At 37.3% G+C, this 15,478-nt stretch overlaps 1 protein-coding gene across 1 annotated transcript in view; it reads right to left on the bottom strand.

The window, feature by feature from the left end:
• The window catches only part of KITLG (KIT ligand), a 90,986-nt gene that overhangs the window by 17,428 nt on the left and 58,080 nt on the right, over positions 1–15,478 (bottom strand). Inside the window, exons 3-6 of the mRNA XM_082255323.1 lie at positions 11,450–11,509; positions 2,071–2,232; positions 294–450; positions 128–193 (exon numbers count right to left, since the gene is read on the bottom strand). Of these exons, the coding sequence (XP_082111449.1) occupies positions 128–193; positions 294–450; positions 2,071–2,232; positions 11,450–11,509 (445 nt within the window). The remainder of the gene's footprint in view (positions 1–127; positions 194–293; positions 451–2,070; positions 2,233–11,449; positions 11,510–15,478) is intronic.

The raw sequence follows: 15,478 nt of genomic DNA, 5'->3' as shown, positions 1-15,478 counted from the left end.
CTTAAGTCAGAGCATCCTAATGTGAACGGAGGCTTAGTGTTCAAACTGTAGCACAATCTTTGTTTCTCAAACAAGTTAATCAATCTATATCAAAACAACTATAACATAGGTCATAAAATGTACTCACCAGGTCTGCTGCCATTTTTTAATTTACTTGGAGCATACTGTATGCTTCCTTTTGTAACCGAGTCTTCTAAAAATAAGAAAAACATTTTTAGATTTTTTAAGTCATAAAATAAGAGATATTAACAAATGAGATGCAGTAAACGAAGCCATGTGATATAACACTTTACCTGCCCTAGGGTCACTTGTAGGTACCACACACACATCATCAAAGTGTGTATTATTTTCTTCTCGGAAAACTGAAATAGTTTCAGTAACCAAATTAAAAAAAGTTCTTGGGGATAACATCTCAGTGGAAACATCTTCTAAATAGTCATTTACAAAGTCCTGTTAAGGTAGAAAAAAAAGGAAAAAATCACAAAACTGTACAATAACATTACTAAGTGCCAGTTCACACTGGTGGGATGAGGGAATCCTACGAATCTACTGCGGGTTCCTGCATCACACCAGAATCGCAGGCAGTTCACAGTGCTATATGCAAACTGCTGGGAATGTCAATATAAAGTTGAAGACACCCCCAGATCAGTTTGCATATCGCAGTGCGAACTGTTAATTCGGAGAGGAATTGGATTGCATAGGCGTGAACACCCATGTGATCCGATTTTGGTGCGGACCAAAAAAAGGGCCCTGCGTGACTTTGGTCCAAATGTAATGCAAATTCATACAATCTCTATGGCTTAATTTGCATCGCATAGACATCACATGTGATTTGCAGTGCGAATCACATCGATGTCTGGCATTGCTAAAATAATAGTTCTTTAGTAAAGGGTTTTTTAGTTAAAAAATGTATATAGAAGAACAACTATTCAACACACAGCCTTGATGCTAGTAAACACTGAAGAACCTTGCTTATGAATTACTGTATTTTCTGGAGTATAAGACTACTTTTGAACCTCAAAAATGGGAGGTCGTCTTATACGCCGAGTATAATATCTCCAAGGTAACCTAAGTGTAAGTATTACCGGTAGATCATGTAATAAAGGGGTCGTCTTATACGCTGGAAAATACGGTATCTTTATCCACTTAATGAGTGCCAGAGATTATGTATGTGAATGATCTCATTTAAGACTGAAACATTTGCTTGGATAAGCTAAAAATTTCTACAGAACAAGTCCAGTTGAATGTAACTAACTACTACTAGCTCTGCCAGTGATTTTTTTTTTGTCAGCATGTGTAATTTCTAGAATGAATGCAAAATATTTAAGTACAGTGCTCATATAATGCATACAACTTGACGGGGGGCCATGTTTTTGCTACTGGATAAAGTTCTTTCACCTATGAAACGCATGGAAGAATGCTCTGCTTATTCCAGCAATTATGTGTTGGCCTGCAGCTACATTCTGTTCACTGTGGGAGGCCCTTTAACTTGCTCTTGATTTTGTCCTACACTAGAATCATTTCTTTTTGACTAAGGCATTTTCACACTAATGTTTTCCCCTAATTTTAGAACTTTTAAAACTTAGACTTAACTAAGTAGTCTGTTGCGTAAAAAGGAAAAAGAATAAGCTTTAATCTAATATTTGTGGGTTTTAAAACTAGCAAAAAAACCTGAGTACAGAATGTGCTTTATTTAATCATACAAAATTTATGGCATGCAAGCTTTTATTTCAAAAATCCTTTGGACGGTAAATTCAATTAAAACATTAGTAAATGAAGATAAGGCAATTTTTTTTTTCATTCTCACTGCATCTGTGACACTAATATAGGCTTTATGGGGAGTGGTGAAGACTGTGTAGCTATAGTTCTTTCATTTTTATTTCTTTTTTAATTATTTTTAAGATGAAACACATTTAAAAAATGGTGTTGTCTATTAGCAATAATAATATATGAACTTGCAAACTAATAATTACATTATACTTTTGTAATAATGAAATAAAGGATATACACTTACAAAATGTCAAGTTACAAATTACTGATAAATTGTTTTTATTAAAATAGATACGATACCTCTTGATCCCCAGAATTGATACATATCCTGATTTCTCGAAATATAAGAGAAAGGCTGTCTATTATAAGATAATTTTGTGATGTGTTTGAGAGTTTGGATGAAAGTTCTCCAAGGCGTGATGACATTTCATATACCATAACGTATAACCAGCAGTGTTTTGACTAAAAGACATATAAAAAACAATGAATAAATACAAACATTAAAATAGTTACATCTCTGTATACTTGTAAAACATGGTCATTTAATAGAAAACATTCTCTAGAGAGGAACCTCTTTAACAAGAAAATGACTTAATGCTTTATGTCAGAAATGCCAAATTATATTTCCACACAATTGCCATATGGACTTTTTTTATTTAGTACAGATGTTCATTGTTTTGTGCACAAAAACCATTTTGATGGGAAAGTGGATATCTTTGCATGGCTAAAAATACTCGACACAGTTCTACAATTCAAAAGAGCTCTGGAGAGTTATTAAGAAAAAATAAATAAATAAATTCAGCCTTTTGGGTTCTGGTAAATTAAAGATCTTTAGCATAAGAAAAATCTCACACTAAGCTAGGGAAGTACAAATAATAAATAATGCACTCTACACAACCCCTTAAAATATAGTGAATTCAGCATATTATTTTATTATGATGGGTCTATTATCAATAAGACATCACTTAGCCCAGGGGTCTCCAAACTTTCTAAACAAAGGGCCAGTTTACTGACCTTCAGACTTTAGGAGGACTGGACTGTGGCCAGTGGAAGTAAAAAAATGTCCTGACATCAGTGGGGAAAAAGTAATGCCCCATTGTTTGTTTCAGTGAGAGTAATCACACCCCATTATTGGTGTAAGTGGGAGGAATTGTGCCCCATTGTTGATGTCATTTGGCCCTATTGTTGGTGTCATTGAGAGGAATTGTGTCCCATTGTTCGTGTAAGTGGGAGGAAATTTGCCCCATCATTGGTGTCTCTGGGCCCCATTGTTGGTATCATTGGGAGAGATTGTGCCCCATTGTTGGTGTAAGTGGGAGTAATTTTGCCCCATCGTTGGTGTCCGTGTGAGGAAATGTGCCTCCTTCGTTGGTGTCAGTGGTGGGGGTATCAGTATATGAAATAATGCCCCAAGGGCCGGTTAAAAGAAAGAAAGGGCCACATCTGGCCCCTAGGCAGCAATTTGGAGACCACTATGGGCCTAAGAGCAAACACTTTGAATGTCACAATGTATCCACAAAGATTGTGCTTGTGTTACTAGAAACCATGTGTTTAAATACTAAACAATAATAGAGGCATAGAGGGATTCTTCAGTTCAATTGACTGTGGTCAGTTAAATACAGTAAAGTGTATCTAAAGTCTAAAATTTGTTTTCCTTTTGGATAAAGTAGGGAAGGGTAAGAAGATCTGCCACTGGGGCTGTCTTCTAATACAAAAACTTGTTCCAGTGACAACTGCCTAATAGGGAATTGCCCTTACTTTGGAGAGATTCCTCTCACTTCCGGTTCTGTCTATTGGCCAGGAAGTAAGTAGAACACAGATGGCAAAATAAAAACATTTAAACATTTAAACCACTCCCTATCCAAAGCAAAGGTGGATTCACACCATTCCATGTATGTTTTCATGCATTTTTACAAGTGTCATCAACAACTATGCATATTCATGCTCTGCCATTGTCAGCAATAGGAACTATAATGCACAAAGATGTATCAAAGTAGATAGTGCATATTAATGCATTGTACAGATGTAAACAACCACCATTTAAAAAAATGGCTAACTTGTGTACAATTGTTAAAAAGGCATTGGTCTAAATTGTAAGTAGAACTAAAATTCACTTAAAAAATGTTAAAACTAAAATGTATTATGCCTGGAAACACATTTTTTTTCTAATTAAACATTACTGAATAATAAACTTTAATATTTTTCTTAATTGATGCAATGCACAATCATAAGGCAGGGCAAGATCCTTAAACTGGATGTTAATCAACTGCTGCATGTAAGTGCCAAGGGCATCTGAACAAATGAAGAGCAAATGCTTAATAGTTATCAGCAATATAGTACGTGGAGTGACCGGAAAGGTGTGCATTGAAGATAACACAAATATCTGAAATTTGTTTAACATTCCAGGTGACTGTGGACGTGCAGAGTGAAATACAGAGATGATGAATGATCTTGTAAAATTGACAGAATTTACAAAGATCAAATTGCCATACTTATACCACTGTGCAAAAGCTTTAGGCAGTCAAGAATAAATGTTGTAAATTAAGAGAGTTTTCAGAAATAGAAGAGTTAGTAGTCTATTTTTATCAATTAAAAAAACAGAAAGTAAATGAACAGAAGAGAAATCCCAATCAAATAAATATGTGGTGTGTCAATCTTTGCCTTCAAAGCAGCATCAATTTTTCTAGGTACACTTGCACACAGTTTTTGAAGGAACTCGGTAAGCAGGCTGTTCCAAACATCTTGGAGAACTAACCACAGATCTTCTGTGGATGTAGGCTGCATCAAATCCTTCTGTCTCTTCATGTAATCCCAGACAGATTTGATGATGTTGAAATCAGGACTCTGTGGGGGCCAAACCATCACTTTCAGGACTCCTTGTTCTTCTTTACACTGAAGACAGTTCTTATTGACATTGGCTGCATGTTTGGGGTCGTTGTTTTGCTGCAGAATAATTTTAGGGCAAATCCCACATCTCCCTGATGGTATGGCATGATGGATAAGTATCTGTCTGTATTTCTAAGCATTGAGGACACCATTGATTCTGACCAAATCTCCAACTCCATTAGCAGGAATGCAGCACCAAACTTGCTCCATTATGCTTCAACTTTTGCCTGCAGGCAGTACCACTTTCTAACCCTTTCTGACCACTTTTGGCCAGAGTTCTTCGGACAGCAGATGAGTGTACCTGTGTCCCAAAGGTTTCTACCAGTTCTGTGCTGATGGCCAATGTCAAAGGGAAGTAAGCATGATGTGTCTTCCATCTGCTGCATTAAGTTTCCTTGGCTAATCACTGCGTCTACAGTCCTCTACTTTGCCTGCTTCTACAACAGAGCTTGAACAGCACATCTTGAAACCCCAATCTTATTTGAAATCTTTGCCTGGAAGAGATCTTCCTTGTAGTGTCAATCTATTCATGGAATATGACCTGTGACATTTATCATTTGTCTTCCACAACCTGAGCTTAGCATCAGAGTTTTGCTGTTCCTCACCCAGTTTCAAGTCTCCTACACAGTCGTATCTGTTTCAGTTAATGATTGTGTTTCAACCTACATATGAAATTGATGATCATTCCCAATTTCTTAGTATAATTGATTAATCATTCACCTGACTCCAATCTTACAAACTTCCTGACTTTGAGCAAGTGTACAAAGTTTGCAAATGTAAGATTTGATGCTGGTTTAAAGCCAAAGGGTAGTGACACCAAATATTGATTTTAGATTTTTCTTCCGTTCACTCACTTTGAATTTTGTATAAAATATTTTATTTATTATTAATATAATTAATTTATAAAAACATACAATTAAAATATATATTTTTTAATACATTTCTTCAAAACTGCCACAACCTTTTGCACAGTATGGTATAACAGATTTTTATGAAGTCTTTTAACCTAGCAGACGAATGACCCTATGAACACATGGTTCAAATGATTGAAGAATCAATATTATATAGCAACATCCAACCAGGTTCAGAAAGCTTATTTCTGCCACTTGATATTTAAAAAAATGTTGCTCTCTGTCTGTGTTTAGGTGACATAAGTATCCTCAAGCCAAATTTATCATATGTCTTCTGTTGCAGCATATGGTCCTAAATGTTTCCTTAAATTAACCTTTCTTTGTAGCACAAATTGCAAACATCCAAATTATATTTAGAGTTTATCTCTAGATAGATATAAATCCCCATTTAAACTAGTCCTGTGTCATATACAAATCATTACAAATATTTTTTTTTTTTTTACAAGAAAGTGCCATTATTTCCTGAGTCTGTTTTTATATCAGCCTTCTGTAGTCTCCTGATAAGTGGGATTCACATTGGAAAAGGGAGGGTTAGCACTGTAAACTATTTAGTCTCTACTGCACTGTACAGTGGTGACACTTATCCCAATCAGAGTACTGGGGCAGGTTGTTGACCAAGCTTTAAAGTGGTTCTAAAGCCTAAACCATTTTTACCCTAATGCATTCCTTTGCCGAGGCAGCAAGAGTGCCTCCATGCACATAACTCGCCTAAGCAAACCTGCAGTTTGGCTGCTGTGCCTCCTGGGATTGGTACGTCACATTTCCCAGGAGGCATAGTCCTTAATTGAAAAAAGAGGGAGGGGAGTGGGCCTAGCAGCTCATCATCAGGAGAGCCGCCAGATAGAACCAGAAGAGCCAGCAGCTTCCTGATGATGTCAATCAAGAAGATGTAGGTACGGAACCCGAGCAGGGGCAGAAGAGAAGAGGGGTCTCAGCTGAGCAATGCTGAATCCGCTGGGTGGGTGAGTATTTAAACTGTGTAGGACCCACAACCAAGTAAGCATTGGTTAAAAAAAAAAAAATTGGGGAAGGGCGTGAGGGTGAAGATCCACTTTAGGCTGAAGTAGATTGCTGCAAAAAAAAAAAAATTGACTGGTCAAAAAAAAAAATGACCAATCAAAAGATCAACCAGTTTCTGAGCTCTTACACAGCTATTTGAAACAAGTTTATGTCTAATAAATACTATTTATATAAATGTTTTCAATCGTGGAAGGGTTTACATTAACCACTTGCCGACCGCCCCACGCAGATATGCTGTGGCAGGGCGGCTCGGCTGTGCAAAATCACATATATCTATGTGATTATGTGCACACGGTCTCGGCGGCACGCGCCTGCTGTCGGAGTCACGCTCCCGCTGTGATTAGACACAGCAGGAGCCAGGCAGTGAGAGGAGGCCTCCCACAATCGTCAGAGAAACTGACAGAAGACCCACCTGCTTATGTAAACAAAACAGGCGGGTCTTCTGTCACACAGGCAGAGAGAGATCAGGAGTTTTAGCTAAGCTGAAACCCCAATCTATCTGTGCCTGTCACAGAGCCCTCCCCCCCCCCCCCCCCACAGTCAGTAAGCATTATTAGGCATACATTAACCCCTTTGATCAACCCCAGTGTTAACCCCTTCCCTGCCAGTGTCATTTATACAGTAACAGTGCATAATATTTACCACTGATTACTGTATTAATGTCACTGGTCCCCAAAAAGTTACAAAAATGTCAGTTAGGGGTGCGATCTGTCCACCGCAATGTCGCCGCCCCGCTAAAAATTGCTGATTACCGTCATTACTAATAAAAACAAAAAAAATAAATAAAAAGTCCAAGAATCTATTCCGTAGTTTGTAAACGCTAAAACTTTTGCCCAAACCAATTAAAATACGCTTTTTGGGTTTTTTTTTTTTACCAAAAATATGTAGCAGAATACAAATTGGCCTAAACTGATAAAAAAATTGATTTGAAATTTTTTTTATTGGGAATGTTTCATAGCAGAAAGTAAAAAATTTGTTTTTTCAAAATTGTCGCTCTTTTTTTGTTTGTAGCTCAAAATCTAAAAACCAAAGAGGCGATCAAATACCACCAAAAGAAAGCTCTATTTGAGGGAAAAAAGGACATCAATTGTATTTGGGTACAGCGTCACACGGGCGTGCAATTTTCGTTAAAGTAACGCAGTGCTGAATCGAAAAAAATGGCCTGGTCATTAAGGAGGTAAAACCTTCCGGAGCTGAAGTGGTTAAATGTGTACAGATATTTGTTAAATGTAAAAACAGTTACATGAATCGGCTCTCATATATACCAGATTTTTACTGTAATTTTTTCAGGCTACAGCATGCCTTACATGTAACGTATAGTTTAAATTTTGTGGACAAATCTGTTTTAAGTATAATCATTTTTTGTTTTACAAAACAAACCCACATTAGGAAGAATTGGAATTTCAAGATGTGGATACAATTCAATAGGAATGCTGCAGTGTTCCATTTTAATTAGTCCAACAAGCTGATGAACTAGTATTTCTAGTTACACAATTTATTATACAAAAATGCTGTTTCTTACTTAGGAATGGGAGTAAATTAGTTAAAATTATAGACAATTTTTATTTTAGGAAAAAAGTTAGCTCTGGCATAGGCAGTATGTCCAGATTTCTACAGAACAATGTGCACTAAAAAGTAACTTTTTTTTGCTGTTTTACTGAAACTGGTATTTATGCAGCCCAGGGACTAATTGGATTGAAAAACACCTTTAGAATATAATAGTATTAGGTAAGGCAATTTATAAGCAATTGCACAATCTCCTGCACACTATCCCATCATGAAGTTTTATAAAACTCCAAAAACTTTTTTGCCTTTTTTAATTTTGCCTGTTATGAGCAAGAATTAGACTCTTGGTCATGTTTTTAATGCTGTCTCCCCAAGCTATTTGGACAGTAAATTGCCTGTAGCAAAGCTTTGAATGATGCCCCACTCCTGCAGGCGAAGTTTGAAAGAGATGAGCGTAAAGTATTTAGCTAAAACAACACAAAGGACTATTTGTACAGAGTGCAGGAGGCATATAATTAGTGTGGACACTCACTTGCCTTTCTTAAAAACAGTCCAACTTTACGCTAGTGACTTTTTACACTCAAGTTTAACGGGCTGTTGCACAATATGCTGGAGGTGTCTACAAAGCAGCAAACACTTGTCTGTACAGCCAAACTATTTTGTCAAATGCTTGCAGTTATAAGAGGAAGCATAAATTGTCATATTCCCTACGTGATTAATCTGTTTACTTATGGATGGATCCTAAGAGTTCATACAAGCAGGTGTTGGCTGCAGAATTGTGAATTGTGTACATTGAGCTGTTCACTTCAATACACGCTAACTGCATCATTGCATTTGTAAGCACTCCAATCCGGAGCCACTGTGTAGAAGGCCTAAATAATCAGTGTTACAGACAGCTACAAAAGAGGGTTTCTATGGATTAGACTGCTTGGAAACATTTTATCTGTTTGCTGTTGTTCTTTACTGAGGGTGCAAAAATAACCTGGTATTGTACGTTACTACTTCTGGGGAGGTCCTGCAGTCATCAAAGAGGAAAAGGTTTTCTAAAAATCTAAAGATTTCTACATTAACTTTGCACAGAGTCATGATTAAGGCTGAAAGCGAACCTATGCTTTGCCAATGTGGGGAAAAATCAACCGGTTCACCAAATTATCATCCCCTTCATCTTCTTATTTGCATCTTTTCTTCTCTCTCCTGCTGCTGAATTAGCCTTCCAGGAGTAAAGAGAAATACCTATGTACAAATATGGGGAGCAGATTGAGACGGTGCTGGTTGGTGCTCACTGGCCACTTTAGGTGTAAGTGTTACTAAACACAGGACCCTGCGTTCACTATATCTGGTCTCCCACAGTACACAGAACATGGAAATGCAATAGTTTTAGTAAATATAAACTGCTAAATACCTTTTCTCATCAGCAGTTAGAGCAGTCTTGAGACTTCTATCAATGTCTGGCCGAGCACTGGTTAAAGCTTGTAGGAGGAGTTTTCATTCTCCTTTGATTGTCCTATGAGGCTGCATGACCCCTGACCCTCTGTCTGGACCATGCTGATTGGCCCTGTGCCGATCACATGCACCCCCCCCCCAAAAAAAAAAAAAAAAAACTCTAGCAATACACACCAAAATGAGCAAGTGCAGAGTGCCTCCTGGAGCTCTGTGTTATCAACAGATGGATTGGGGACAGTAAAAGAAGGTGAGGATCAGAGAAGACATAATCCAACAGCCTTTTTTTTACACAATGCAGAGTATTAACCCCTTAGGTTCCACAGTTAGTATAACAAACATGATTTACTGCATATATAGACTGATTTTACTGTTTTAGTAACACTTTTAGGGCTCTTTCACACGGGCGTTCCGTATGTCCGTTTTTCATCCCATCCGTTTGCGGATGAAAAACGGACATAATGTATCTCTATGTAAATACGGATGTCATCGGATGATCATCCTCTGACATCCGTTTTTTGTCAGTTCAGTTCAGTTCAGTTTTTTTGAACGGAGGAGAACCCTATTTTTTCTTCCTTTCAAAAAACGGAACTGAAGCAAAAACGGATGTCAGTGGTGTCATCCGCAGACATCCGTATTTACATAGACATGCATTATGTCAGTTTTTCATCCGCAAACGGATGGGATGAAAAACGGACATACGGACCGGATGACACAAGTGTCATCCGTGTCCGTTACAAAAAAAAAAAAGGACCTGATCAGGCAAAAAAAAAGGAACGCCCGTGTGAAAGAGCCCTAAGGGACCCAGCACTGTCTCATGAAGAAGGGGAGAAAATCCCTGCCCCTGTTAAAAGTTGCAAGTGATGACTTTAAACTTAAGCTGGCCATAGATGATTTGAATCTGTGGTTGCAGGAAATAAAATCACAAAATCTGTAGACTACCTTATACCTTAAAAAAAAACAAAAAACAAAAAAAAACCAGGGCTTTCCACCCTAACTCCCAAATGCAGGGTAGTAAAAAAAAAAAGTGACTACTGAAAGCTGGTGAGGGCAGCAGTTATGTAAACCTGTTTATTTGCCTTGGAAACAACAGGTTTTTGAAGATATAATGAAAATAGTTATTTTTTCCATTTAAAAAAAAAAAACATGAAAGAATGTTTGAGAGTGTACCCCTATGTAACATTTTCGTGACTAGAAGACCAAAAGCTCTGATGATGTTATCTTTTCCTCTTGAATTCCAGAGTTTTGCTAACTTTTGACCTGTTGTACCTTCACTAATTCTCTAAAGTGTGTCTGTCTCTACATTACATTGCTAAAGAGATCAATGAAACAGCATATATGTCACCGAATATTCCCTGGTGGGCTTAACCCACTTCCTTATTACCTTTGAACTCAATAGGTATTAAGAGTAAGATTTCCTTGTGCTACTTATATACACATGCAATGAGTATCTGCCTTTCAGATCTTCTACTGGAACTAAAGTAATAAAAGGTGTAGTCAGAAATTTAAAAAAAAACTTCATCAAAGACATATGCATTTCTGTCACATTTGCTAACAATTGTCAGTGCATTATTTCAGCTGAACACTGCACATCAAAGACTTACCAGCCAATCAAAAAATAAACATTGGGGTCTATTTACGAAAGCTGACTATACACTAGTATATTTTCTAAGAAATCTTCATAAGAATATTCACTTATCAACTTTACTCAAAATAGCGATGGAAAACAATCAATGTTTTGCCCCAACAAATGATTTGAAAATTGAACATTCCTGATAGTTTTCAAACAAAATTCTTCTAGTGTATGGCAAGCTTTACCATACAATGCAACATTGCTCAATAAAAAAGTATATTGGAATGATGTGTTACTCACACATACACACTTCCGTCTATAAATATAAAAACACAAATCTTACCAGGCTACTTCTGGAGATATTGTTTACATGCATAATGTAATCACTTGGGAGATTTCCAACCTAAAAATGAGACAGAAAATGGGCGTTATATTTAATATGGAATATTATCATTGAAAGAAAGAAATGTATCCCACAATCAGTGCTCTCATTTTTAATTCTTTCAGCTGAAATTTGATGAGCATTTTATGTTGGTGTCAAATTCATCCCTAATAATTTGGAAAGTTTACATTCACACTTTTCTTTTTTCATGCAGTACAGCTGAAGTACAAGGCGTTTTTGGACACATTTTAAATTAATTATTAGTCATCCCTATATAAGGTGCGTTAAACTGTACAAAAACGAAGATCTAGCAAGAAGGATTTTTTAACAACCACACCAAAATGCATTAGTTGCAGTGGTTAGAAACATTATAAGGCCCTTTTCACACTGGCTTTAGCTTGTGTAAGAGCAATAAATTATTGCAAAGTTTTGAGGCAAGCTTCAAGCAGCTTTGCTGATGCCTGTAAGAGTTGAATTCATCTTTTACAAAAATAATAGCACATAAAAGTTTTTTTTTACTTTAATGCATTACGTTAAAAAAAACATACTTTTGCATTGTTTTCTTTACTACAATAGATAAAGCTGTTTTTACTTACTGATGTTAGAAAACATTACACACACATTACTAATTACTTTTTTTTATCAATTGTTGCATCAAATCCATTTTCTTGAATACAATTGTTTAATAAAATCTGTTTTCCTTTTTTTTTTTTTTTCATTTTTGTTTGATGTTTTCCTTTGTTAACAGCTGTAAATTTACATAAAGAATAAATCCACGCAGTGAAAAAAAATGAAATAACAGCAGCTGTACACAATCTAGACAACAGATTAACACAAAATAAAAAACGAAAGTGCAGTGCTAAGTAATAATTGATACGTTGAACATATTATAGTCCATACAATAACAGTCCCAAGTGTTTAAAAAGATAAAGATGAGAAATCCCACATTCCGTGGATAGCGATGAGAAAAATATAGCAGAGGTGTGACTAGTCTATGACCTCACACTGCGCTTACCATGTGTAAAATGACCCCCTAATAAGGGCGGTCTCATTTACTTTATTTACAATGGATAAGGCCAAGATTCAGATCCCTGGGATGTCCTTCAAGCCAGATGAATGGCCCCATATACGGTAAACAAACAGACAATATCCTCCCTTCGATGGGCATAGTCTGATATAATTTAAAACAATCTTATTATAAATAAAAAGAGTAAAACTCACTTTGGAAGACTTAAAACAAGTATGTAATGCAACAATCGTTTGTCCAAAAGTTAAGATGGCTGACATCGACCGCGCATGCGTGGTAGCGTGTGTGTGTGTAGCTCCACCCAACGCATTTCGTCAAATGTGACACCACCAGAAGCACCATTTTAGCTCTCCTTGGTGCATCCATCACAAAGGGAGGATGCTGTCCGTTTGTTTACTGTATATAGTGCCGTTCATCTGGCTTGAGGGAAGGGCATCCCAGGGGTCTGGATCTTGGCCTTATCCATTGTCAATAAAGTGAATGAGACAGCCCTTAATAGGGGGTCACTTTATACATCGAAAGCGCAGTGTGAGATCATAGGCTGGAGACACCTCTGCTATATTTTTCTCATCACTATCCACGGAATGCAGGATTTCTCATCTTTTTCATTTTAAAGCACTTTAATGGGACTGTTATTGTATGGACTTTAATAGGTTTAACTTATCAATTTTTAATTAGTGCTGCCCTTTTGTTTTTTAACAGCTGTAAATTGTCTTGAAGTTTCCTTATAATTGTTTTATAGCTATGCAAGCAAAATCCAGGTTAGGAAGAATTTTTTTTCTTCAATTCACATTCTTTCTCCTAGCTGAACACAGTGTGGGACAGTTATAACAGCTATATAGGCTTTAACTGGGTAATTTATATACAATGTGTATTTTTTCTCATATAGCTAGTCATTAGAAGGAAATAAAAACTGTAGGAGCTGGTCAAACATGCTGAAAAGATCTTATTGTTGAGCAATTATTTTTGAAAAATATCTTTAGTTTAGCATATACACTCCTATTGCCTGAATGAGCTAGTCAATGTTAATAAAGGACAGCTGAAGACATCTAGGACAAAACTTATCTTGGGAGAAACGATAGCAATTGTCCAAAAAAAATCGAAGAAGGCTGATTGCTTGGTACCCCAAAAACAGTCAAGCTGGATGTATTTTCTACTATGTAAAAAAATGAAGATTACCTAAAATCTGCAGGTACTCATTTAGCAAAACACAGAAACGTTTTTGCTTTAAAGAATAACTTCTCTCTACCTATAACTATAAAATATAAGACTTGTCCCTGTTCCCTGAACCGACTTTCCCCTTGTAATATGTACTAATCCATGGCATCCCACATAGTCATGCTTGCAGACAAAGTTCTTCCTACATTGCTATTCTCCGGTGCTGCCATCTTGCCTTGACACTCCACAGGGATCGTTGCCATGTGTGTAGACATGCCATGGAGTTCTGTCAGTATAATGTCAGAGACTCGCCACCATTTATATGCATGAATGAGATGCAGACATCCCAGGAATCCGTTTTCAGGATCTCAAGCATGCACATACGGTAAATGCTGCAGGTATTCCTGGAAAGAACCAAGGCATGTCTCTGCACATGCTCAGGATACATCATCCATACAAATAAAAACAAGGTATTTTTCTTTTTTTTTGTAACTGTACAGGGAGTGCAGAATTATTAGGCAAATGAGTATTTTTGAGGATTAATTTTATTATTGAACAACAACCATGTTCTCAATGAACCCAAAAAACTCATTAATATCAAAGCTGACTATTTTTGGAAGTAGTTTTTAGTTTGTTTTTAGTTTTAGCTATTTTAGGGGGATATCTGTGTGTGCAGGTGACTGTGCATAATTATTAGGCAACTTAACAAAAATCAAATATACAGTATACCCATTTTAATTATTTATTTTTACCAGTGAAACCAATATAACATCTCAACATTCACAAATATACATTTCTGACATTCAAAAACAAAACAAAAACAAATCAGTGACCAATATAGCCACCTTTCTTTGCAAGGACACTCAAAAGCCTGCCATCCATGGATTCTGTCAGTGTTTTGATCTGTTCACCATCAACATTGCGTGCAGCAGCAACCACAGCCTCCCAGACACTGTTCAGAGAGGTGTACTGTTTTCCCTCCTTGTAAATCTCACATTTGATGATGGACCACAGGTTCTCAATGGGGTTCAGATCAGGTGAACAAGGAGGCCATGTCATTAGCTTTTCTTCTTTTATACCCTTTCTTGCCAGCCACGCTGTGGAGTACTTGGACGCGTGTGATGGAGCATTGTCCTGCATGAAAATCATGTTTTTCTTGAAGGATGCAGACTTCTTCCCATACCACTGCTTGAAGAAGGTGTCTTCCAGAAACTGGCAGTAGGACTGGGAGTTGAGCTTGACTCCATCCTCAACCCGAAAAGGCCCCACAAGCTCATCTTTGATGATACCAGCCCAAACCAGTACTCCACCTCCACCTTGCTGGCGTCTGAGTCCAACTGGAGCTCTCTGCCCTTTACCAATCCAGCCACGGGCCCATCCATCTGGCCCATCAAGACTCACTCTCATTTCATCAGTCCATAAAACCTGTGAAAAATCAGTCTTGAGATATTTCTTGGCCCAGTCTTGATGTTTCAGCTTGTGTGTCTTGTTCAGTGGTGGTCGTCTTTCAGCCTTTCTTACCTTGGCCATGTCTCTGAGTATTGCACACCTTGTGCTTTTGGGCACTCCAGTGATGTTGCAGCTCTGAAATATGGCCAAACTGGTGGCAAGTGGCATCTTGGCAGCTGCACGCTTGACTTTTCTCAGTTCATGGGCTGTTATTTTGCGCCTTGGTTTTTCCACACGCTTCTTGCGACCCTGTTGACTATTTTGAATGAAATGCTTGATTGTTCGATGATCACGCTTCAGAAGCTTTGCAATTTTAAGAGTGCTGCATCCCTCTGCAAGATATCTCACTATTTTTG

Source organism: Pelophylax lessonae (genome assembly GCF_965119305.1).
Source record: "Pelophylax lessonae genome assembly, chromosome: 4".
Taxonomy (NCBI): domain Eukaryota; kingdom Metazoa; phylum Chordata; class Amphibia; order Anura; family Ranidae; genus Pelophylax; species Pelophylax lessonae.
This window is presented reverse-complemented; position numbering and strand designations above follow the sequence as displayed.